Source organism: Perca flavescens, chromosome 20, assembly GCF_004354835.1.
Source record: "Perca flavescens isolate YP-PL-M2 chromosome 20, PFLA_1.0, whole genome shotgun sequence".
Taxonomy (NCBI): Eukaryota; Metazoa; Chordata; class Actinopteri; order Perciformes; family Percidae; genus Perca; species Perca flavescens.
Genome location: NC_041350.1, coordinates 8371030 through 8396697, shown reverse-complemented (window position 1 = coordinate 8396697; position 25668 = coordinate 8371030). Strand labels below are relative to the sequence as shown.

At 40.9% G+C, this 25668-nt stretch overlaps 1 protein-coding gene across 1 annotated transcript in view; it reads right to left on the bottom strand.

Annotated features, from left to right (window-relative positions):
• Window positions 1-25668, bottom strand: part of alk (ALK receptor tyrosine kinase) — a 250536-nt gene that overhangs the window by 21851 nt on the left and 203017 nt on the right. The window contains exons 11-17 of the mRNA XM_028566318.1: window positions 24252-24371; window positions 13862-14027; window positions 12221-12368; window positions 8329-8439; window positions 6601-6742; window positions 5276-5443; window positions 2703-2801 (exon numbers count right to left, since the gene is read on the bottom strand). Of these exons, the coding sequence (XP_028422119.1) occupies window positions 2703-2801; window positions 5276-5443; window positions 6601-6742; window positions 8329-8439; window positions 12221-12368; window positions 13862-14027; window positions 24252-24371 (954 nt within the window). The remainder of the gene's footprint in view (window positions 1-2702; window positions 2802-5275; window positions 5444-6600; window positions 6743-8328; window positions 8440-12220; window positions 12369-13861; window positions 14028-24251; window positions 24372-25668) is intronic.

The following is a 25668-nucleotide window of genomic DNA, read 5'->3' as shown; positions in this document are numbered from 1 at the left end:
CAAGTATACCTATACAGATACATACTTTTCCTTCCCTAAGCTTTTTAAATAATGATTTGCTTGAATTGACATGCACATGAAACTTTATTTTCTCTTTCATATACAGTAGGTGGAGTAAGATTATTGAAGTTCTCCTGACCCTTTAATGACATGAATGTTTCCTTATGTGCCTACTACCGCCTACGGCAGTGGCAGTACGACTGGATGACTGTGTAGTCCTATGTGTGTTCTTCCTTCTGACTGGTTTTGAAGCAGCCTACATTCAGTGGATTAGGGCACTCTGTTGCATTCCGGTTGCCTATGTCAACATTAATGGTATGATTTTTTATCATCTTTTAGGTCTTTCAATGTACACGGCAGGGTTGTTCAGCATCACCTGCTGTTTTCATTTCAGCTCGAGAACCTACCTGTGCAGTTCAAGCTGAGGAAGAAATTACTGGTGTAGCCATTTGTGATTACAGATTCAAACCACAAATGCCCATTAACCCCTATGCATCGCTAAGGACATTTCGATCATTTTGGCTGTGTTAATGCATAAAGAACCAGTCAAAGGAGCGTTTTGTCCTCTAAGGCAGTGGTTCTCAAACGTTTTTCAATAATATACACCCTTTGAAATATTTTCTTATGAGAAACTGCTCTAAAGTAAAAAATGTTTTTTTTTATCTGACACTGCACAAAATGTTATCAAAATCAGTGTTGTTGCTAATCATTGACAAATCCCAGACTGTGGGGGGGAAAAAGAAAATTCCCTCTGGCATTTACAATACATGGCATTAGAACTATTTGGTAGTAATGATCAGGACTGAAGTTGGTTCAAAGAATTAACTCCGTGAAAGTGGGAAATTATATTTTTATGGCAGTTTTTGAAGTGGACATGAAGGACAGAACAACTGTTTTAAAAGGGATGCACAAGGGTTGAACCTGTACACCTTTACACAGGGGATTTTTTTAAATGATCAAATTAAAGATATTACTTCTTAGTATTCCACCCTGCATGTTATGATAATGATTCTGGCCATCGGGTAATTTACAGGTTATAAATCATGTCACTTTCTCTCTCTTTTCATGCATACCACTCAAATTTCTTCTTCCTTAATTAAAAACACAACAGTGTGTTAACCAGCTGGGACCAAAATAGAGAGGAATGAGAAAAAGGTGTACTTTAATAAATTAAAAAGTCTGTGTAGTTTGAAACTTTGTAGTTTGAAACTTTTGTAAAAGTTCAGTTTTATTCACAGCTGAAATTCCCTCTGAAGTCTAGAGGAAATTAAGTGAGTTCGATGAAAAATTGAGGAGTGTGGATGTCGGAAGAAGCGCAGCCTCACCAGACAGCATCACCCCTATTAAAGCTCAATGGGAGAGAGATACTCTCAAAGTGCGTACTTTGCTACAGCCAAATGGAAGAAGCACTTCAATTTCTATTTCCCATTTTCCTATTTCTCTCTATAGCTGAGTGAAGAGGGAATCTTAGATGATGTATGGATGGACATTTCTGCAGCTGAATTTTTCAGTCAGACTGTGTTTTTAGTACCTGTCATGTAAATGTAAATAGAGCAGAGAAGGGTCAACAGGTGTACACTAGATGGATTTACTGAGCAGTTATTTCCATCTGGAGGCGTTTTAATCAAATAATCGGGGTGTGTCTTCTGTCCGACTCTCATCCCTCCGTGGCTGTCCATATCTGCTGCACATCTTTACAATATCCTTTTCTCGGATGTGATAGGCAGAACCAACTCATTCTCATCTTGCTGTACAAAGCTATTTTAGTCATGTGTGAAAGCCTGCACTGAAGCAAACCGGGTGTGTATCACAACAAGAACTCATTTGAAATGTCAACAGCAAAAACTGTTTTTCTAATAATTTCTGTGAAGTACAAACACATTGACTCACCTATAAACACTACAAAGGTATTAAGCACTGATTGATAAACTGGACTGGTCCAAAAACACAGACATCCTGCACAAAAAGGGCCAAAGCCGTCTCCACCTGCTGAGGAGGCTGAGGTCCTTTGGTGTGTGCAGGACTCTGTTAAAAACATTCTATGACTCTGTGGTAGCGTCTGCAATCTTTTATGCAGTAGCCTGCTGGGGAGCTGGGAGCACAGAGAGGGACATGAAAAGGCTAAACAGACTGGTGAAGAGGGCTAGCTCTGTTCTGGTCTGCCCTCTGGACACCATAGAGGAGCTGGGGGAGAGAAGGATGTTAGCCAGGCTGGCATCAATCATGGGCAACACCTCTCACCCCCTAAATGAGACTGTGAGTTCCCTGAGCAGCTCCTTCAGCAGCAGACTGCTACACCCTTAGTGCAAGAAGGAGCGCTACCGCAGGTCCTTCATTCCAGCAGCAGTCAGACTCTTTAATACAACATCATAATGTAGCACTGCTAGCTGGTTCTGCAATATGAGCCATCACTGGACAATATTCTGCACTACGCTTTATTATTTATTACTATGTATCACCTCCAACTGTGCAATATTTCATTTCTATTCATCCGCACCTTACTCATCTGTATTATTTTTTCACCTATGTCTACCTAATGTGTATTTGTGTTATTCTGATGTGTGTAAATTTTTTCTTTGAGCTGGTGTAGCACAGGAATTTCCCCAGTGCGGGATTAATAAAGTCTATCTTATCTTAAGCAAAATTACTTGACTGCAGACGTTGACTGCTGACTAGTTTGGCGGTCTATCTTGTCACATTACCTTTCAGAGGGTAGAGGAAGGGCTCTCCCTCTGGACTGAGGAAGGACGTGCCATCGTCTCCGTCGTGTTTGGCGTTGTTATCTATGGAGGTGTTACCACCTAGACACCAGGATCCAAAACACAGTGACAAACCCTTGGTGCATCCATATACTAATTTACACATGCTATATTCTATGGGAATTGGACAAAAACATTTAAAAGCACATTTTACAGACAGAAACACAAGGATTGGATTGTCCACACAGGACTTGTGTCTTGCAGTGTCATCTGCTGTAACCCCAGTCACATTTACTCTGATTGTCCTCCCTTGGTACCCATATACAGCACATGTTTGTATTTACATATTTCATCCTTTTGCCTCCCAATGCATTCTTTTTATATATATATATATATATATATATATATATATATATATATATATATATATATATATATATATATATATATATATATATATATATATATACTGTATATGTATGTATATGTATATATTTAAAATGTCAATGTAATTTCTGTTCATGCCTTATGCTGTACTTCCCCCAGTTATCTACTGTGGATCATTAAAGCTTAATGATATACACTCAGTACAAGGAGATACAAGATGTCATACTTTAATACTGTGTTTGAACAATTCATGGTCTAATCCAGAGTGATTTCAAATGATTGAGCAGTTAGAGGGACAGGACATGCAACTATTTCTGGGATATGACCTAATCCCTTATCTGTGTAAAGCGTTTATGGAGAAGGAGAACCAGGAAATGAGTCGGGGGGAAATGCAACGCTACCAAGACACAGCCAAGCAGACGAATCGCAGTTGTTGAAGTGTGTGTCGCTGTGACGTGTAGTTCAATTTTTTGAGAGGTGCACGTCAGGCAACAGCGTAGGGTCTTGATCTCCACGTTAGGGATGCAATGATTAGAAATGTTGTTGGTACGAATATAGACTGAAAAATAATAACAGTTTCACGATTATTATGCATTAATTAATTTTACTGCTAATGTATGAAATTACATGAACACTTTAGATTTAGATGCAAACATTGGCTGTTAACTGTAATGTTACTGTTAACATTAAACTGGCTAACGTTAGCTAACACATACGCCCATTCAGGAACCGCTAACAAGGTAGCGATGGAGTTTTTCACACTATTGTCATGGCCGGCAAAAAAGAAGCAGAAAGCTAGGAAAGCATTGTCGGAGGAACAGAGAAAGAGGAAACGGCAGACTGACCAAGGAAGGAGTCAGACACAAGTAAACATAGGAGCTACCAAATATCTATTCAGAAGCTGTAGGGGGAGCTCTATAGAGAAACGTGCAAGCAAAAAGTGAGAAAACAGCGAAGAAATGGCCAAAACTGCATAGCACCTCTTTAACAAACAATAATGTTGCTAGCAAGCTTAGCAACTTGGGTTGAAATGCAGCTGCAGCTGTTGTGGGGTCAGGAGCTGGCTCTGTTCTGTGTTTTCCTGGTGTTTGCTAACTTTATGTAACATTAACAAGTTATCCCACCACGGAGAGCCACTGTCACTAAGACAATAAGTCAATACTTTTGGCAGGGACATACGGGTGCTTCGCTAAAACTCAAGGCCGCGCCCCCCTTTGGGGGATAGAACAGACGATCCCATAGAAGTCAATGCACTTTGACTTGTGTTTGGATCATAATTTTGACAAATGTGTGTGGATTTATATCTTGTTAAACTGATGTTTGTTTTATACACATCTCTAATGTTTATCTTGTGACCTTGTCTGAACCTGAGCATTCACGATACCTTAATAAATTAAGGTTGATCGCCGCCATGTGCCCTCAATCTTCCCCCATATCAGTGGATCAATGACCCAACATGGTGGCCGCATACTGCTTATGTGGAAATACATATCTGATTAAAACACTATTGTTAGGCTGAGTGTCGTCTGTAATTAATCAACCTGTTATTAATGACCAATTGTGATCTATAAACTGAGATTTAGTTGGAGACGACAGTCTGATGCTGCTAAACTGTTAGCAGCCTCCCACTTAAGCTAACGTTAGCTATCCATCAGTAGTATCTGTCACCAGCATCATTTACCACACTGACTGAAAATATTCACGTATCTTATGAGTCTCATATATCAGTGTGAAAGTCTCGATTAACCCGCTACACAACAGCTTTTCGGCATTTTCCTGTTTCTGTCCTTAAGGGTCAACGCAATTCTTCCCTCTCATAGGGAGCCTCGGCAATGCCGGTCTGGCCTATAGCCTGGAGACAAAGCCCATCTATCAGGCTCTATTAGTTTAAAGTAAAAGTTTGCAGCGATTTACATTTCCACAGTCCTTTACACTGTTGTCGTCTAGGGGGAACGCGTTTTCCCCCAGAAAGGGGTGTGGTGATGAGACCTTCCCTCGGATGATGTATCCCGGATGATGTATGCCGGCCTAACGTATACATATACCGTACTGGCGTCTGATTTAACGTAGATTACGTAGGTACCCATGCCGTCAATTTAACACAGAAGCATTAATTGGCCTTAAACTCTGTATTTATTTCAGTTTTTTATGGATGTTCCAGAAAAACTTTGCCAATCTTTTGGACTTACCTCTGTAGCCTCCGCCGGCACCCCCGGATATACAGCCACCCCCGCCGCCCCCGAAGCCGCCGCGGGTCTGCCAGAACTTATGACAGGCCTGCCCTCCCTGGCCTCCGAGCACCAGCGGTCTGCCACCCTGACTGACAGGAAGACTGTCATTCCAACCTCCGCCTCCACCTGTCACAAAACACAAAACATCTTTGATATGATGTGGAGTTACTGTATATGCTGTGTAGTGAATCAGAGTGTGTGACAGAAAGAGAGAGAGAGGCAGTAAGCTCTTAAATGGGTTAAATAAATGGAGTGGGGAAAATGCTAAACTGCAGAAATGCAGCATGTCTATAGGCAGACACACACACACACACACACACACACACACACACACACACACACACACACACACACACACACACACACACACACACACACACACACACACACACAAACACACGCACACACACGCACACACACACCTGGTAACACAAGATAAAAGTTATAGCTAATAAAGTTAAAACTAATCCCTCAAATATTCCCCAACAGTAGCCAATTTAATTTTCCTCTTTCATTTCCCTCCTTCTCTAACCCCTGAGAGATACAAACAAATGACGAAAAATAGACATCTCACCCCACTGGCAACAATACACCCCAGGCATTCTGAATATTTCATTTTTCATTCACTAAGTTTCCTCAAAAGTAAACCTTGGGCTTTGTGAAAATGCAAAAATCAATATCTTATGTTTTCTTGGCTGTTAGTCAACACTGAGCACATAAATAATGCAATGTACAGTGTGCATGGATGTAACATTACACTGGTAGAATAGAGCATGTAGTTCTGTGCTCCATATTAATAATCATGATAGGGCCCCGCTGTATTTTGTTTTCACCAAAACACCAACACTGGCACGCTAAGATGGAACGTCAACAAAATGTATGCATTAAGACAGAAATAAACACCTCCAGGATAAATGGATGTATTTACAAGTACAGGTAGACATGCAAATCAGCACTTCCACTTCAGGCTATCAGTAAACTCAGCTTATTAGTTTGTGTGCATGCAGAGGGGAACACAATAAACGGTGCCATTGTCACCATAACGTGGGGAAAGATAAGCCATATACAGTACACTACAGTTCTGTAATGGGGTATTAGTCATCTGCTCATCTCATGCACACTAACTACACTGTCTCTCCCTGGACCAAGCTCTCTCACTAACACTCACACAACTGCTACAAACTATACATTCAGTATATTGATTTTCCCTACACATGCACAACACACAATCAGCTGCACACACATTCAAATGGTACCAACACACATTTGAAAGCTGTGTTTACCTGCAGCGTTTGACTTCCCGTTGCGTCCCGGTTGGCTGGGGTCATAGTCCATCTGCTCCAGCTGGGTCTCCGATAGGCTGCTGTAGCCCCGACCACCTCCCCCAGCAGCGATGATGAGGGGAAAATACACATCTTTGTCGACCTGGGTAATTATTGTTTATGGTTAGATTTATGTGGTACCTGCTCTTCAAAGGAGTAGTTCAGGATTTGGGGAAAAACGCTTATTTGCTTTCTTTCTGAGAGTTCGATGAGAAGGTTAATACCATCTAATGTGTGTATGGTAATTATGTCCCTGGAGCCATCAGTTGTTTAGCTTAGTTTAGCGTAAAGACTGGAATTTGAGGGAGATGGCTAGCCTGGATCTGTCTAAAGGTAACAAAATCTGCCTACCAGCAGCTCTAAAGCTCAAAAACATCAGGGTTTGAGTTAGAATTAGTTTTTGTGGGTTCTCTAAAATAACTAACTTTAGCAATGTGGATAAATAAATAAAATAGAGTTCCTAGTACGCACACACTCATTAACAGGTATCGCTGATGAAATATTTTTTTTTCTAAGATTATTTTTTTGGGCATTTTAGGCCTTTATTTTCACAGGACAGATAAATACATGAAAGGGGAGAGAGAGGGGGGAACGACATGCAGCAAAGGGCCGCAGGTTGGAGCCGAACCCGCGGCTGCTGTGTCTAGGAGCAAACCTTCACATATGTGCGCCCGCTGTACTAACCTGTGCTAACCTGGCCACTGGTGCAATATTTTACTGCACACCTTGTGATTTGGTGGTGAAGTTCAGCCATGCGGTCATTCACTAGAGAATATGGGGCGTTTGGAAAAAACTTTTCTCTCATTAACATAAATAATGCTAATTACATTGAACTCCAAACCTGGTTAACATGTTATATGTTTGATTATTCTACAGAAATCTAAGTGTAGAATCAACAATAAGCTTAGCTAAGCTTGTTTTTTATTTTCGTAAAAGTGGCATTAATCTTCTCATCTAACTCTCTGCAAGAAAGCAAAGCATGTATTTCCCAAAATATGAAACTATTACTTCGGGAAAAGAATACTTTGGGTTATGGAAGATTGGCATGTTAGTCAGCTTATCTGTAGGGCTGGGCGATATGGAGAAAATCAAATATCACAATATTTTTGACCAAATACCTCAATGTTGATATTGTGACGATATTGTAGGATAGACAATTGGTGCTTTAACAAAATATTATTTACACAATGAGATTTTTGATAAATAATCGTCAGAAATGTCAATTTAATGACAACGTGTGTAAAGGCAAATAATGGAACAGCTAGAACAGTCTGTTGAGTTCAGAAAAGTACATCACTTTACTCTAATGCAGCCTTTAAGACCACACTTAATATATTACAATATCCAAAATCTAAGACGATATCTAGTCTCATATCACAATATCGATATAATATCGCTATATTAACCAGCCCTACTTATCTGTTTGGCGATGAAGAGAGTAGAGACACCAACTCTCGGTGAAATGAATAGCTTGAATGATACAGTGGTACTGAACATGTTGATATCCCCAAAACCTGCATTGTTATATGTATTGTACTTGTAGCAACAGAGAGACTGGGTTGAATTTATATATGAGACACATATTTTCATCATATCATACAAAATCTTTACAAACTACGTGCAGTTTCAAAATATTAAACATAAAAATATCTCCCTGTCCCTGAGTGTGTCATTCTAGCACCTTCTTACCTTGAACACATAAGTAGCCCCCCCACCTCCTCCTCCGCCCCCTTTCACTTGGGTTTTGTTCACCATCGCGCCGCTCTGTTCCAGGCAGATCCTGTTTAGCTTGAAGTTGGACTGCAGGGAAGGAGAGAGATGTCAGTTCACCAAAGAATTGCTTTTATGGATATCACTGTATGAGAAGGCTGAGCAGTTGCCAAACCCCCAGCTGCTGTGAGTCTAAAGCTTTAGCATTAAAATGGTGAGCAAATACCACAGAAATATCCAGATGCACACAGGAACTGAGAGGCAAGGACCAATGTTCCCTTTATAAGACAATTCCAGTGAGATTGGAGTATTTACTGATTTCCTGTTTATATGACTGTAAATCTGTCTGACTATTGTAGAACAGCTTCCTGTTCATAGTGATGGATTAATGTTATTGGCTGAATAAGACATCTCTGGAGTTGATTTCTATGCTATTTGAAACCTAACTGGAGTAAATGAGGCTGATGGGTTTGACAAAAACTAATTCAATATACTGTATATACTGTATAGTTAATTATGTTGCAGATGTGTAAATAGAGTCTGATTGTTTACAAAATTGACAATAAATGAATGTTATATCCAATAACTCCCCCACCACTGGAAACACTCGCATTGATAGAGGTTCAGGTTTGTCACACCGGCCTATCTTTATTACTATACTTGATAATATATTCAAGTTCATGTTACCAGGTCAATTGATGGGATTTTAACTGCATACCAATAACAAAAGTCATCTTTGTCATCTTAACTGTATGTTGAAACAGTCAAAAATGATTATACTGTCAATATGTTTTAACTTGATTAACCTTGTTTACTGTCAATATCTTTTACTGTAACTTGATTAACCTTGTTGACCAATAGCAACAGTCTGGCAGTCAGCTTGTCATTGTCCCAGAAATACAGCCTTTATAAAAATGGAACTAGACATTTTGTTGGCAAGTGATGTTAGATGCAGGGGCTCTGCCTCAGCTGAGGTTTTGTAAATTGATGTGTCTGCCTCGTGTGCGCTATCATGCTGAACTGCCCGGAGCCAGTCCTACTCAGAGAGAGAGAGGGCATGAGTTTTCTCCCCTCACTCTGTCTGAATCTCACTCAAACGCCGAAACACACACTCACAGTCGCTCATCTCTCCCTCGACTCCCTTGTCTGTCAGAACCGCAGCTGTGAGAGGCTGGAAGGGAGGTGGAGGCGGGACTTTAGTGACTGCGATTGACAGATAGAGGGGGGAAAAGGTAGTGCATTCAAATGTTCTGAAAGAGTCTGCCTCACTCTTTCTCCCCCTCAGCCTGTTCTGTCATTGTAGCTTCTCACTTTATGTTGAGTTTGTGTCTGAGAGAGAAGTAACGACACAAAGGTAGGTAGGTGTGTGTGTGTGTGTGTGTGTGTGTGTGTGTGTGTGTGTGTGCTTGAGAACCTGTGTTAGAAGGAGAAAGACACGCACGGAAAGTATTTGTCAGGATAAGGGGTGGATAAGGGTGTATCATATCCCTCACCAGAGGGGAGGCTAGGTGTGAGAAAACACTGTTCTACAGCACAAATCACTTTCAGAATGACCCTTTGGAGAGAGTCGCTGTCTCTCGTAAGAACTGGAGGGAAAATAAGAGGAACCTTAAACGACTTCAGACTCGCATTGGAACAGCCCAGTCCCGCTCTGCTGTCTGCACTGAGCACTTCAAGACACACTGTGTTAAAAACTAATAACTGGAGACAGTGGTGAGGAGGACCCCTGCCTGCTAAGCTACACATTCTGCCTAACAAACAAACAAAGCCACAAAACAGAACAAGCACTTGAGCTGCCTCATGTCCTGCTATAACCACTGTAATACAATAAGCGCTGCTAAATCTGCACCATATTAGAACTCACTTCTTAAAACTATTAGTGTCATGTAAACATTTAGATTTCATGTGAAGGCTTTTCATTTTTAACCAGATTTCTTTTTTCTCTTCTGCACTTTTACTTCTATGGTGTCAATGTTCCTTGTTTTATGCTCTCTCTGTAGCACTTGCCTTTTTAAGATAAGTGCTATTACCAGTTACTTAATTAAGCAGAACATTAATAAGACTAATATATTATGCAGAAGATACTTCAGTGTGAACATATTGTAGCTGTCTTTGCATAACACATGGCTGATATTAATATGGACTCAATTTCTTATCGTAAAAAGTAGCATTTTATGACATTGATACATAAATGTGTTAATGTGTACATCAATATATCTATAAATAGAGAGACTGATTCCCCCATTGGCAATGTACTATTCTAAAGACATAAAAATACCTATACAACCTTGTATAAATTTCACAAAATAAATGAATTTTAGTGTTTTGTCTAACAATTTCAGAATTTGTTGGTAATTTCTTCTAAAAAAACATACATAAGCAGCAATGATAAGTGCCAAACTTTGGCATTATAACCCATTTTCACTATATTTTCAGTGACGGGACAGGCCTTAGTTTTCAAACGTTTAAATAGCTGATGATGGATGGTTTCATTGGTGACTAGATGGATTGTGAGGGTTTTAGTCTCAGTGTTGTGAACTGTGAGGGGATGCATGCTGCACTGCAGCCAGTGAAGAAACTCCAGAGAATAATGGATGACAGCCACCCCTGGCAAAATGTAATGTTGAGTAAGCTCAAGAAAGACAACAGGAAGATTGCTGCGAGCTTTGTTCACAGATTTAAACAGTTGTGGGTGGCTATAACATTTTACGATTTAGAACAAGGGTATCCAAAGCGAGGTCAGGGTCCATGAGGAGGATTAGCAGATTCTCGGTTCTTTGAATTTTAGAATGTCAAACTTATCCTATTAAAGTCCAACTGAAACTAAATGGCTTTTTTGGTCTGCTACAGCATACAATAGTGATGTTCAAATGAAGCTTCATGAAGCATTTTCTTTATTTTCTGAGCCCAATAGATGGTGCTCTCTGTCCTACATAGGCTAGAAAGCACACAGAATTTCCATTCCTTGAGCCTTTTTCTTTAAACCAAGAGTGCCATCTAGTTTGGTCAACAAATACAGCAAATGGTTTATAAAGTTTAATTTGGACATCACTAACATACAAATCTGCTCTGAATGAAAACAAAAAAAAATTATTTTTGGTTTCATGATGGCACCCCCAAGTTTTACATTAATTCGATGGAATACAATTCTGTATCCGTCTACATAGATGGAGACCATATCTGCAGTCGAAAAGTCTTTTTTCCTTATCAAGGTTCCTAGTGAAATATACCGGAAATATCTAAGTGGCAGCCATGATGACAGCTGGTTGAATTCTCTAAATGCTAAGAAAGGTGCCTCAATGCTTCCTTTAAGATCTCCTTTAGCATCCTTTACCAAAGTAAAGGAGATAATGCCATTACACATTTCCTTGCGGCAGCAACATTTAAAGCGGCACACCATTTGGCTTTTCACAAAAACTGATATGCTCTTGCATAAACTTAATTATTTTCATACAGTCAGACTTATTGGGATTCATGTCGATAAATATGAGTGGACAGGAGGGTGAGCGTGAGAAGCCATTCTCAATGTGACAACCATTTTGTTTTCCTTTTTTATTTTAATTTCAACCTTGGTGATAAAGTAGGCATATTTTTTTACCGGGTTGTCCACAATTATATAGACTGCATGAAACAACATGGTAAAAGCACACAGGGCAAAGTATCTAACATGCACTTTTAGTAGTCCATGTCACTGCCGGATCTGTACTAAAGCCTGATTTGTTCTATGCATGTGCAAAGATGGTTGAGGTTCGGCATTAACCTTGAATGGTTAGGGTCAGTATAGCCTATTAGTCAGGGGATAGGACCTGAACAAAATGGATTTCCAGGGTAAGTTACTTAACATTTATGTACAGCATGATAATAGACTTACATTGGGGCATGCGTCCTCTCCTTGCTGTCCCACCAGGATGAAGAGCTGCTCGCCCTTCCTCAGCAGGAAGTCTCCTGTGATGTAGACACCATGGGACCTGCTCATGGCCAACACGCTTCGGCCACCAGCTGCACCGTAGGCTGTGATCCTGCGGTGTAACAGAAACAAATGACACACAGAACCACACACTACACACAAATAAAACAACTCATTAGCAGGATAATTATCCTAATGATACAGGAAACAAAAGGATGGTTGATTTTGTTGTTCCATCTGGTTGAGAGGTTTTTATGGGCAATGGGCTATCCTAAGCTGTACAGAAATAACCGGAGGCTCATGAACAGCACCATGTATTCCACCTGTGATTTCATGAGTTCACAACATTAAATAACTAAAATTAATTTGGAAACACTGAAACACACATTCACCCTTGGGGGTTTTAATATAAACTGTTTGAATTAGCATGGTACACATACAGAAAACCAAGCGCAGACTACAGAGTGCATGGGCACACAAACACACAGAGACAGACACAAATACACACACCTTCTTAGCAGAAGACACTCATTTCAAATGCTCCAGCGTTCTTGCCAGGATAAAAAACACAGAACTTGATTGGTTTTTGGTGGCGCTTCCATATTTCTCTTCCCCGGTGGTCGAGCTTTGCGGGGAGAGAGTGAACGCTGCCCGGTGCTCAGTAGCTACCTCAGCTGTTTGCCTAATGACTTTTGGGAGATGCAGAGCGCATATTCATCTCTGTGACCGTCTGTCAGCTTCATTTACAGGCTCCGCCAGCTAAACCAGGCAGCATCCAGACCACTATTCTGGAGCTTGTGCGGAGACAGAAGGTGTTTTTCTAAAACTCTGGGACATGTGTTAAGACGGAGCTGTCCACGCTGTTGTTAGTTGGGTATTTTAAGACTCAAGAGTTTTGGCAGGGCTGAGCTTAGAAGTGTGTCTGTGTGTCTGTGTCTGTTTGCTTTTGTGTTGACGTGGGAGGCTAGAAGCTTTCAGATACTTTTTTTTGTATGAACCATCCAAGTCAAATCCAAGTTAAACGCCTCATAAAACGCCTTATGTTGTCATGAAGGCCCACAGGAGGCATATTGATCTCTGTACAAGGTAGTGTGGATATTACAGCATTAATCCCAGAGCCGTACACAGTTTGAGGTCAGGGTGCTAAGGCTGATTATTGAGGTATTTCGAAGCCTAAAAGACCAATAACATAGATGTGGAGGTGGGTGGTTTTTGGATTTCAGAGTCCAAAGGTGTGGAGTTATTCATGCTATTTAGCTGCCATTACTTCAGCCTCTGCTCCGTCCTGCAAGAATCTGATAGTGATATTTCTCTGTTTGCCTGTGGAAGATTGATGTGCTGCTGATGCACGGAGGAGTGGAGGTGGGCGTGAGGAAGAGTCTGCATTATTGTGAAAAATGTGAGTTGCACAGTGTGGATTCCTAACAGAGGTTAAGTGTCTGGTTAATGTGTTTGTATGTTGGGTGCTCATGAGGCCAAGTGTATGTACCTAATGATTGGCCCTTAAGAAAGACATACAACTGTCACAGAGTGGGTGTTGTACAAATAATGCTAAGGTCTGTTTGTTGTGTGCTCTGAGGCTTTTTACTCTGGCAACAGCCCTACCTGTAGGTGCCAGTTTCTGGGACACTCCACATCTGAATGCCTTTTAAGTGCCCTCGGGTGCCTACAGTCACGTTGACGTTGCTGTTCCAGTAGGAGTTGAGGCACTGAGTGGGAGTCGGGCCTTCAGGGCCCACAGCCCCACAGGTATGAAAAATCCATTTTTTGGCTGCACATGAAGATAAAAAAAGAACATTTACCATTTCATGGAGCACACAGCCGTAGAAGCACACATTCTGTATTCGGTCACACATGCACTTAAAGATGACAGACTTAAAGATGACAGAGAGGCTGAAATTCAGTGTGCAACACAGACTCATTACAGTTCTATTTGTCCAACATTAATTCCACTTCAACATTCCACACCACTCTACTTTCACATCAATATAACTTAAATATACAGATATGAAGAAAATTATAACAATGGTTATGGTTAACCCTAACCCGAACTGGGAGCTACTCGTATTAGCTTCTACTATCATCATATTCACAACTGCAGCAGGGGACTTAGCGACAGGATCACAGGTGACAAACATTTCTCCTCATTTTCTGTGTAATCCCATGTGTGGGTGCTAATTGGAGTTCTTTCACTGTAATTAGCACAAGATTAGTCTTGTCAGATGGACGTGGAAGGACTTAACACTGCAGTACTAAATCCTGATTTGAGGCTTGTGAACACAGAGCAGCAGGGAAGACACCAGGCAGTGAAGCACCTCTCTCTCTCTTTCTCTCTCTCTCTCTCTCTCTCTCTGCTCGGCTATGAAGACTCTGAGACTACTTATTAATTTAAGAGCTGGGCTGCAAATCTGACACCAGCTAAAGTCAAAGTCATTCCTACAACAGAACAACTCACATGATGGCTTTCATAGCCTCTGAGTTGCTGCTCAATGTGATTGTAACACTGTTTGTGATTAGATACTTGCAGAATGGGCTTTTTAATTATGTTGTTGTTGTTAGGACAGATGCAGTAGTAAACTGATGAAATGGTACACAGGAAGGACAAGAGATGGCATGAGACTAGTCTCAGGAGAGCAACTTAAACTTATGATGCTCTCACCACAACACCTTTTGATGTTTAAGTCGCCTGCTGTGTAGTACCTATTAGAGTTGAAGCCCAGCAACTGAGATCCCAGTATTAGGCCACGTAAGGCTCTCTCGCCAAAATCCCCTCTCTCTGACAAAATAACTGGAAGAAGCTGGTATTTATTTAGCATGCGTGTGTGCCTGTGTGTACCTATGAACAACAAAATGAGAATATACACAATTTTCTTATTAATTATCTGCATTTCAGTTATGGAGAGAAATTGTGCTTTCACAGGAAAAGAAGTAATGAGCTTTTGGGATGTAATAATTTTGCTAGGAAAAAGCATTCATCTAGAGTGGCTGTTTCTGTTGCTGCCAGTTCAAATGATGACTAACATTACTGCTGAAACCTGGATGGACTGCAATGTCGAGCATCCAATTTGTCAGTCTGATCCTCACGATTGGTTGGGTTCCAAGGGCACCCGGTAAGTGATCCGACATCAGTGTTTCATACTGAGCAATGCTCTGTCTCTTCAAAAACATCTCTTCTGAGTTTGGTAAAGTGTTGCCAGCAGAGACAATTTCAAGCAGGCCAATATTTTCAAAAACACTTTAAAACACCACTAGGGTAAGGGAACAATTTGGAGTTCAGTCTGGTTGTAGCAAATGCACTTCTACTGTAAAAAAGAAATTAAAAAAACACTGTTGTGGAGTAGAGCTGTCAGTCTTCCTCTATAATATCATTCAATTTCATTTGTTATTTTTTTTCAATATTCAAATATGTAATGCTCATATGCAGCCTGTTATAAATATGTACTACACTACTCAGGCTTATGGATCGTCAATGCCATTTTAAGCATGTGGTTGTTGTTACACGTTCTGTCCACTAGAGGGACTTCCAACATCAGCCTGGCCTTGAAGGGGACCTACGTCATGGCACATTGCATTTCTGGCACGCCGCTCTCTGTTTACATTGTTTTCCACCATGCACACAGCGACAAACAAAAATCAACAGAGAACTCTGTAACGAAACATTATCTAACAAGTGTAATGAAGCGGCTCTGTTGTAAAGGCTAACGGTGCTCGGTTAACACACTGACATCATGTTAGAAAGCACAGCCGAAATAATTTGTCATAAACTAACTAACAATATTGTTATCCACGATGCTAACGGCATTGATAACTTAGCCAAACTGTGTCGCCACTACTATTTTAGTGATTTAAAAGCAACCAGTTTCTTGCAGATTGTCACATTACTGAGAAGACAGCTATTAGAAGGTAATATATGAAGACAAAGCTAACTCTGACAGCTGTAGGGCAGCTATCATTAACTTTAGCTGTCTCCATGAAGCTCCCAGATAAGCTCCTATAACTCGCGACGCACTTAGAAAACCAGAACGAGCTAACTAATGATAACATAAGCATTTTGGCTCGGTGGATGTCGATTTTCAAGTCTATGTTAAAACTATTTCCCATCCTTCTTCTGATTTCCAGCCGCAGCCTGTCACCCCCCCCCCCCCCGTTACTCAGTACGTAACGTTAGCTCACAATGCCTTGTGTTTCTCACTCCCGTAATTTATTGTTCATCAGACATGACATGAGAAGAGGGTGATTAGCTGACGTTAGCCAACCTATTTATATATTTTATATATTTATATATATATATATATATATATATATATATATATATATATATATATATATATATATATATATATTATTATTAAAAATCACATTAAAATAGTAATTTCAGCATTCAAATAGTATTGATTTTTTTATTATTCGAATTATATTCAACTTTTGGAATTCTTCCAATAGCCCTATTGTGGAGTGACTGGAGTTCTGTCTGGCTCCCATCCAGCAGGAGTAAATTGATTCCTCAAGTCAGTATTTTCAACACCAACAAGGTAAAAAGAGTTAAGACTGCTAGGAATAAATCCATCACTGGAGCAGTAAAGCCTCCAAAGCCAAACGGTGGTTTACTTTAAATCTTACTGTGGTTAATAGGTTACTCTGAGGTGGCAATCAGTTAAGGTGGGATATGCTGAAGAGAAAGAACTAAAGGTAAGATATAGAGTCTGAATGTTGTATCTTCATTTTGTTTTTCTTATATGGCGAAGTGAGTTCTTGGCATGGATTAAGAATCTTGTTATGTAAAGTGAGCTTGACTTTTTGACAATAGTGCCGCTGGTGTTGAAGCTAGCCAAATATTCTGTTCAATTTCTCTCTCCCATCTCCCCAGGGTGCGGTTGGACACTTCAACCCAGTGGATTGATCTTGTTGGTCCATCAATATGAGTGGGCTCTTATGCACACATGGCAACACACACACACGCACACACGACCACACGCACACACCCACACTTGTCGTAATGAGCCATTCTGTGATAGGCACTCAGCAGAACAAACAAAAACAAGATGTGCCCTCACAGATGAAGGACTTCTCTAATATGTGGTGTGCACACTCGTCATCCCTTCTGACCTACAACACACACACACACACACACACACACACACACACACACACACACACACACACACACACACACACACACACACACACACACACACACACACCCTCGGGGAGACTTTGCCTGACTATTATATGAATTTCCTTATCTGTGAACTTTGCCACCAGTGGTATGCCATCATCATAACAAACACTGGCCTCAATCAAAGAAAGGGGCAACGCTGTACACTGTCATCAATGAGGAATTGAGAGAGAGAGAAAGAAAGGACTCACAGTGCAGACAAAATGTCTCTGATTGGATTGCAATACTGGCAGCAATGTTCCAGAAGTATTTATCTCATCTGAACATTATTAATACAAGACAGCAGTAAACATGTCATTCTTTCCTTTGGTCAATTTGTAAAATGTCAAAAAGTGTTCATCACCCAGTTAGTTTTCAAATGAAGGAATGAAGCAATGAGACTTGCAGTTTTGTGAAAAACGATTGTCACTTGGTGATAGAAGAAGGGATTGTAGAGAGTGTGTAACTGATATTTAGATTAGATTGAAGTTGTGAGGCATACATTCTAATGTTTTTATTTTTATACTATAGCCATGATAGTGTTAGCCTGGTTCCAGATCAGTTCTTTGGAGAAACAACTGAGCCAATCAGAACTGTACAGGCTGCACTAAGGCCGGGTTCAGACCGGCAGTAGCCCTGCATGCAAAAACACAGTCCTCTCATTCATTTGAATGGAGCCAGTCTGTCAACACAGCAGGGGTGCCAAAGCATGGGGCTCAGGCAAAACAACACAGCCAGCAAAAAAGTTGAACCAGGCTAAACTATTGCTGTGATGCACTGTCATCAATAGGGCTGCACGATTCAGAAAATGTCACAATTCAATATCAATTTTTAGGCTCACGATTTGATTCAAAATCGATTTTCGATTCAAAATCAATTTTTGGTTAAAAACAATTCTCGATTAAAAAAACGATTCACAATATGTAAATGTAGTTACTTTTCCTATGTGATTGCAGTAGACCTACAATAATAAATAAATTGAAAAAAATAGATTTTTGGAATTCTATGAATCGATTTTGAATCGGTAGAGCTTGAATCGCGATTCAAATATGAATGTTTTTTTTTGCACACCCCTAGTCATCAAGCAAGGAGCCGCGTCAGCCAATCAAATACATGCAAGCACACATTCCTGATGGGTTATTTTTTAACATGAACGGCATATTTCTGCTGTTTACCTCAAGATCGTTGTAACAAAAGATAAAACAATTGCCACCATAATAACTTTCCAGAGTTGTAAAATCCTGTCTCAGAGTATTATAAACTGCTATACAGGGTTTTGGTGTCTAATAACTCAACAACTCAGAGATCTTTTGCTCAAACTGTCTGCCTTACTGTATTTCATTATCTCACTGTTGCCTGAAGCAACATGCCCCCCCAACTCCTTTAAACAACATGTTGGGTAACATGAAAGCTGTTGAGTCAACGGCTTTTAGCAACCGCTATCGCAGCTTTTGTGGTGACTGAAAAGGACGTAGACGAGACACAAGTCAGTCACTGCTGATGAGTGGGGGCAAATCAACCCTGCCACTCAAACAGGAAATGAAAAGGCAATTCAATCTGATTGTCAGACTATGATTTAGCCTCAATTTGACATGATTTACAAAACAACCAATCTCAACAGTAACAGACAAACAAATACTTAATAAACATCTAGTGCTCGTTGCTTTTAATTCTAGTGTTGTCTGCTCCGCTGCTTTTCAAAGTAAAGCACTTCAAATTTAGTGGAATAAAAGCACATTACATTGATCATTTGTTTTACATGATATTACATGTCTTCTGGATCTATTATACCTCTACAAAATCCAATGTTAACCCCAAACATACTGTAGGGTAAAACAACAACAATAAGTAAATTTCTCATTCTGCACTGCTTTCCTCCCTTCACATGTATCCTCCTTATCCAGTGACAGTTGTCCTCCTTGGGCTGGCCATTAGAAAGATGGATCAAGGCTGGAACACCATGAGTGGATCTGAATGCTAAGTACAAAGCTTATGAGGCACCCGAGTCCAATTAATTACTAAAGCCTGTTTTGTGTGGCATGGCTTGTTATCAGTCTCATATCTGTCTTAGTGACTAATGTTCTCCCTCCAAAACCTAAAGTAAAAAAAATCTAGCTAACTGATTGCCACAGGCCAGTGTTTATGAACAAGTACAAAATGAAGAACAGACTTGCATCTCTGCAGCTAATTAGCGAGCACATAATGTCCAAAATTCCTTTCCTGTGTGGAGTATTCAGGGAGCAACATCTGCTGTCAGTTACTTTCAAGAGCCCATCGGATTGCTTAAATCAAAATCCCTTCTGTCTTTGATTTTGTGCCAGTTTTCATCTGCTCCACAGAACTCGTGTTTTTTGTCTGAGCGGAAGTGGAACACCTTGATGTGAAAATGTGCTGTATGTTGAAAGAAGGTAATGCTTGTACATCATGCTACACTTTTGCAGATAAGGCATAAATATGATGATGGTTTGTTGCATTGTGACAGCATATTGTGTAAAGTTGTTTTATTGTGGCGCGCACACGCACACACGCACACACACATACACACACAAAAAGCCTGGCGCTCATTTTGAGATTAGCAACGCGTTCCTTTCCCATCAGGAGAGGAAATCAAAAAAAGAAAGGGAAGCAAGCTCATCTAGGTTAACTTTTTTCACTTCCCCACCCCCTGAAAGCAAATGATGAGTCAGCTGTGAGAGGCGGGTGCCACACAGTAGAGCAGTGGTGAGAAATGAAAAGCTGCCAGAATAGCCAGGAATCAATGGAGATGATGGGAATAGAACAAGAAGAAAGAGACAAATGCAGGTGAATAAAAGCAGGAGGAAGAAGTGGGACAACAGACTGAGATCAGAGGTCGGGGTGTGAGGGGCAGCAATGTGAACTAACAGACCGTCAACAACCGCTTTTCAATGGTGAATATGGGAAACAAATGGAGAAACAAAAAGGAACAAAATGTGCTGGTGGAGTAAAGGGAATGGCAAAGGGGAGAGCGAGAGGAGACAAGCGACATTTGGTGGGGTTAATCATTGAGCGTGTCGGGGGAAGAAGAGAGCCTTGTTGGAGTGACAGGTCCGCTGAGCCAAAACCCTCATCAGGCTTGCCGTCCTGCCCCGCAGACGTCAAAGCATCAGCTCAAGAAGGGTAGAAGTGAGACGCACGGTGAATGTTAACAGCCAGTGGGTGTCTTTGAAATGGTCAATGTATAACTGCAAGTTTAACTTCTTTCCCTCGGTTTAATATCTATGGTAATCACAAGGACGAGAGTGGTGTGATCCACAGCCCCTTCTTTCTCTGAGTCTGCTGGCTTTGTTGTAACCATACTGAGTATTACCTGTGTAAGCACATAAAAATAGGCCCTTTTGTTGCTGCTCTTGCAGCTGGATCCTGCAAACTCCCCTTCTGTATTTGAAATACCTTTGATATAGTATTGAATATGAAATGTTTCCTCAAATGCATATTTCCTGCTTAGCATAAAGAAGAGTAGACTTTGTTGACGGAGTCACGGCTGTGGATCCAGTTCAATGCATAATCCTGTAACATTAGCAAATCAGCTGGCCAAACATTGTCTGATCTTTTCCTGTCCCTGTTAGACCCTCGAGAGATACACGGACCACTCTGTGAGAGAGAGAGAGAGAGAGAGAGAGAGAGAGAGAGAGAGAGAGAGAGAGAGAGAGAGAGAGAGATGGCTGGCCGAAGAGTACTTCACCGATTGACGGTTACTTTTTTTTGTGTCCTGATTATGCAACACCCTCCAATGTATTTTGTTACTCCACAAGCCTGAATACAACTTATATGTAGTAGTATTCCCCAAGACCTGTAAACAGACTTTGATGTATAAAATGGGTGGAGTAACTCTTTAATCTAGGGATGCACCGATACCGATGCCAGTATCTGGTATCATACCATGATACCATGCGCATGTACTCGTTAGGCCTTCACGATTCAGGGAAAAATATGAATCACGACTTTTTAGCTTAAAATTGATATTACGATTCTCTGCAATGATTTTTTTCTCACGATGTGTAATGTTTATTGCACAGATGAACCATGACAAAAAAAGTAATTAGCAGTACCAAACGTAGATTTTTAGCCCCTACAGCACATTGTGCATCACCACAAGCCAGTAAACATAGAGGCTTCAATGAATAAAGAAAATAAAGTACATACTGGCCATTTAAGTACAGCAGGCTACCAAAAATAGTGACATATAACACACTGAACTAAATATAGCCCTGATACAGGCTCTATCTGAACTCCTTGAACATGTCTTTACATGATTAAAACATGTCAATCAACATGCTGCAGCTACAGCTTCAGTTTCTAGAGCAGTAGCATTTGTAAATTGCCAATTAAGTACACTATCAAAAACAGAATGATTTCTTAGCACACTCTTTAACTGCTTGCCTTTTATAGAATTAACATTCAACTGGCCATTCAAGTAGGTTACCAAAAATAGAAGTTAACGCACTGCGCTGAATATGGCCCTGAACATGGCTGTAAATAGGCTAACTGAAACGTCTTTTCGGGCCTCTTGCCTTGTACGGCTTCATCACATTGCACTTTGTGGTGACGTTTGAGGTGCTGGTAAAGTCTTGTGGTGTTACTTTGTGGTGCTGCAATGAGGGCAAAGCATGCCTTGCAAATCACATCAGACTGACCCTCGTCGTCTTGCTTGAATCCAAAATACTTCCACACTACCGAATGCGGGCCTTTTTTTGGAACAAGTTCAGTTTGTTTTTACCCGGAAGGACAATAAATTCACGGTCGATGGGAAGACAACACAACGATCCAACAGATGGTCAGATATTACACCTATTTTAATCTCTCTGCACTGGCTTATTGTTACGCTGTAATTTTAGAATTAATTTGAAAATGTTGATACTCACTCGTAGAGCCAGACATGGCCAGGCTCCACAGTATATAATGGACCTACTGCACCCCCACACATTGGGTTGAACTCTTAGGTCCTCCACTTAGGGTTTTTGTAAGTGTACCTTGGATACGTGGAATAGTCTCCCAATAGGCTTAAAGTCGTTGAACTCTTTTAAAAAGCAGCTAAAAACCCTTCTGTTCAGACAGGCATATAGGTAGCATGTGTTTTAAACGTGAATCCTAATAATATAATATAATAATATAATAAGATAAAAACAATATAAAGCTGGCATAAAAACGGTGGGCTAGTTTGTTTTGTGCGTCTTGAGCATTATGTTCTTTAAAGGTCCAGTGTGTAATGTGTTTAATTGTTCATTATCAAAATCTGTGTTGCCCGTTCACAAACTTGTCCTGTTTCATGAATATTTACCACCACCATCAATTCCAAGTATTCCTTTTGGCTTGACATTTTACATTTGCATTCGCATGAACTGGGGTAGATGCTCCATATTCATGCGCCATCTTGAAATACGTTAGACAGTAAGGGACATACAGGACATACTGTACCGCCTTTTGAGTTTTCGCTGTCACATGATAAACTCCCAGGTGCCGCTAATGCTGCCAATGAGTATCGTAGCTTCCCAGCCCCGGCAAGTTTGAAGAAGGAAACACGACCACACGTATTCAAAATCCAAATTTCAGCAAGAGAAGTCTTCTTCTTCGCCCAGAAAAAGAAGAAGGATATTGAAAAGAGCAAGAGACCGGCTTTTTGAAGCGTGAAGGCTAGCATAGCTGTAATACGTACTTTGAACTGCGGGATAAGAGAGAGTTGATTGCGATATATGATCTCAATGCTAGATGGGAGAAATTCCTACACATTGGACCTTTAAATAAATATAGACAACTGAGCAAACATTTGTTGTTACGTAGGCTCATGAGGTATACTGGCTGTGGTTTCTGTGTTTGTTCAAGGGCAACTTGACAACGCAAAGCAGTGGGTCTTTCAGGGCCCATAGTGTGTACGTGGGATTATTCTAACCAGTTTGAAATGGAAGGTGATCTTCTGCACCCTACAAAATTGATTTTCTGGGCTTTAACAGCGTATGGATGTCATAAAAGCCTTTTATGTTGCCTGGGAGAGAAAACAAGATATAGATGAACGCAATTACAATCCTGGAGTGTGCGAATACTGTCCACACCAATCATCTCTTAGGACTGGTAAACAATACCACAAAGTCACTTAAACTGAGACAAAGTTCACATTCATTCAACATTTGTATGAGTGCTAAGTCACAACATGCTTACCGGCAAATTATTTCTGTAAAACGGGAGTATCAATTTAAAAAAATGTGTGACTCAAAAGAGATTTACCGGACAGTGTTAGTCTACAATGGTAGTGGCTGATATCTTTAAGTCCAGTCTCTAAATTCAGTGTACCTCCAGCACTTCAAAGCTACTAGCTGAAGAAATGTATGTCTGAGAGCAGATTTGATATGAAAGGAACTCTAACTTATGACTTTAAATATAGAAATTGAATCTCCGCTTGTCTTTACCCTTTTGAGCGGGGAAGTGAGAGAGTGAGATGGAAAATGTCAAGTCTGTTTAAGTGGCTCCATTGACATTCTCAGGAGACAAATTGGAGGACTTTAGACTTCAAAACTGCCCGTCCCGCTCCATTTAATGCCAAAGAAGACCTCTGCAGCACTCACTCAGATGTGGACGTGGTGCAGACCAGTAGGGGGCACACTTACTTTGCTGCAGCCCATGCATCGTGCCATGCTCAGCACGTGTAGAGTAATTGTGAATCAGTAATGCATGCAAGCATGTGTGTGTGTGTGTGTGTGTGTGTGTGTGAGTGAGCGAGCAAAGGAGAGACAGAAGGAGAAAAAGAAAATATCAGCGTTGGAATGCATCTATCGGCGCATCACTCACTCACTTCAGTTGAGCTGTGGTTATCAAGCTCACACTTACAGTAATCTGTGGCGGGGAAGGTCGTCAAAGGGCTTCCAATGGACGGCGGCGTAGTCTTAGTGGTTGGTCTAAACGGCAGCCTGGTTGAGCTGGCGAGCACTGGTGGAAACTCACCGTTGGCTGAAAAAGAAATATAATGCATTTATTGAAAAAGGATGTGCTTTATTTTCTTCATGTGATGCAATGAAATCCTGTTGCTGTTAAACTGAGGAACTGAGTAGGCACAGTAGCTGCAGATCTCTCACTGGCACAGAAAATGGCAACCACCAGCAGGGGTCATTCTTTCATTTGCACCACCGATTGCTATACAGAGGGAGAGGAATGCATAACATCCAGCTCCTCTCCACCTCTGCCCGTCTCTATGCGTTCCTATAGTAGATGGGTAAGCACATTCGGTCAGAGTGTTTTGTAGCAACCAATCAAGTCTCCAGCCCCATACTTCCCTAGGAGTGAGCTCATAAGCTTGCTGGTACCTTGATCTCTTCCGCTCTCACATTTTCACCCAGAATTTCTTCTAAATGGATATTACAGTTCAAGATAGCGGACCTATGGAGAGGAAAAAGATTTTCGGGAGAAGAAACTTATCTGCTCATGCGTGAAGTGAAAGCGGGCAGGCACATCATATATATATATATTTGTAATCTTTTGCATGTTTGTGTGCTGCTGTTTGTGTGTCTGTGTGTGTGTAGCAAGCATAGTGTGCACGCTGTGCACGAGCCTAGGCGCATTTTACTAAGGCGCTGTTAAAATAACAATGAAATGCTGCGCTATTGAATTTATACCAGGTTTATGATGGTCAATGTGGTGACCACTTTCCGCTGCCTCAAGATAACAATACGCCGAGAATGCACCTGAACACCCTGTAAGACCAGCACGCCCATGGGTGCACAGATGGGAGCAGGTGCATTTGCTATTTAAACGATGTGGGCGCTGGACGGGAAATTGACAACTGCGTCGTACTTAAACTAGCAAAGACACTTGCGTCGGGCTTTGCGATGCGCCAGGTGCAAGATAGGGTCCAAAGATGTTAAAGTAGGGGAGACTTACTTTAACTACTATAATGCTTGGATGCTGATGCAGAAAAAAACTCTCACCTGTTCCCTTAGAGGTGGAGAAGCAGGAGTTTCAATTGTTGCTTGGGCGAATCACTGAACAGACAAATGATTTTCTTTGATAAGGTCCATGCACTGCAATCAGTGGCTTTAAAGATTGCTCTGAATAGTGTTAAAGAAATCTGCTGCCACATGTGATTATGGGCTGCAGGAGCTACAGGAACAATCAATGCAACCCTGTCAGCTGAACATAACAACATACTTTTCCAGTATTGAGAAAGTGCTGAAATGACAAAATCGAAGTCAAACAACAGCATTAGAACACTATTTTTAACTACTCTCTAGGGTGGAGGCCTACATGTAGG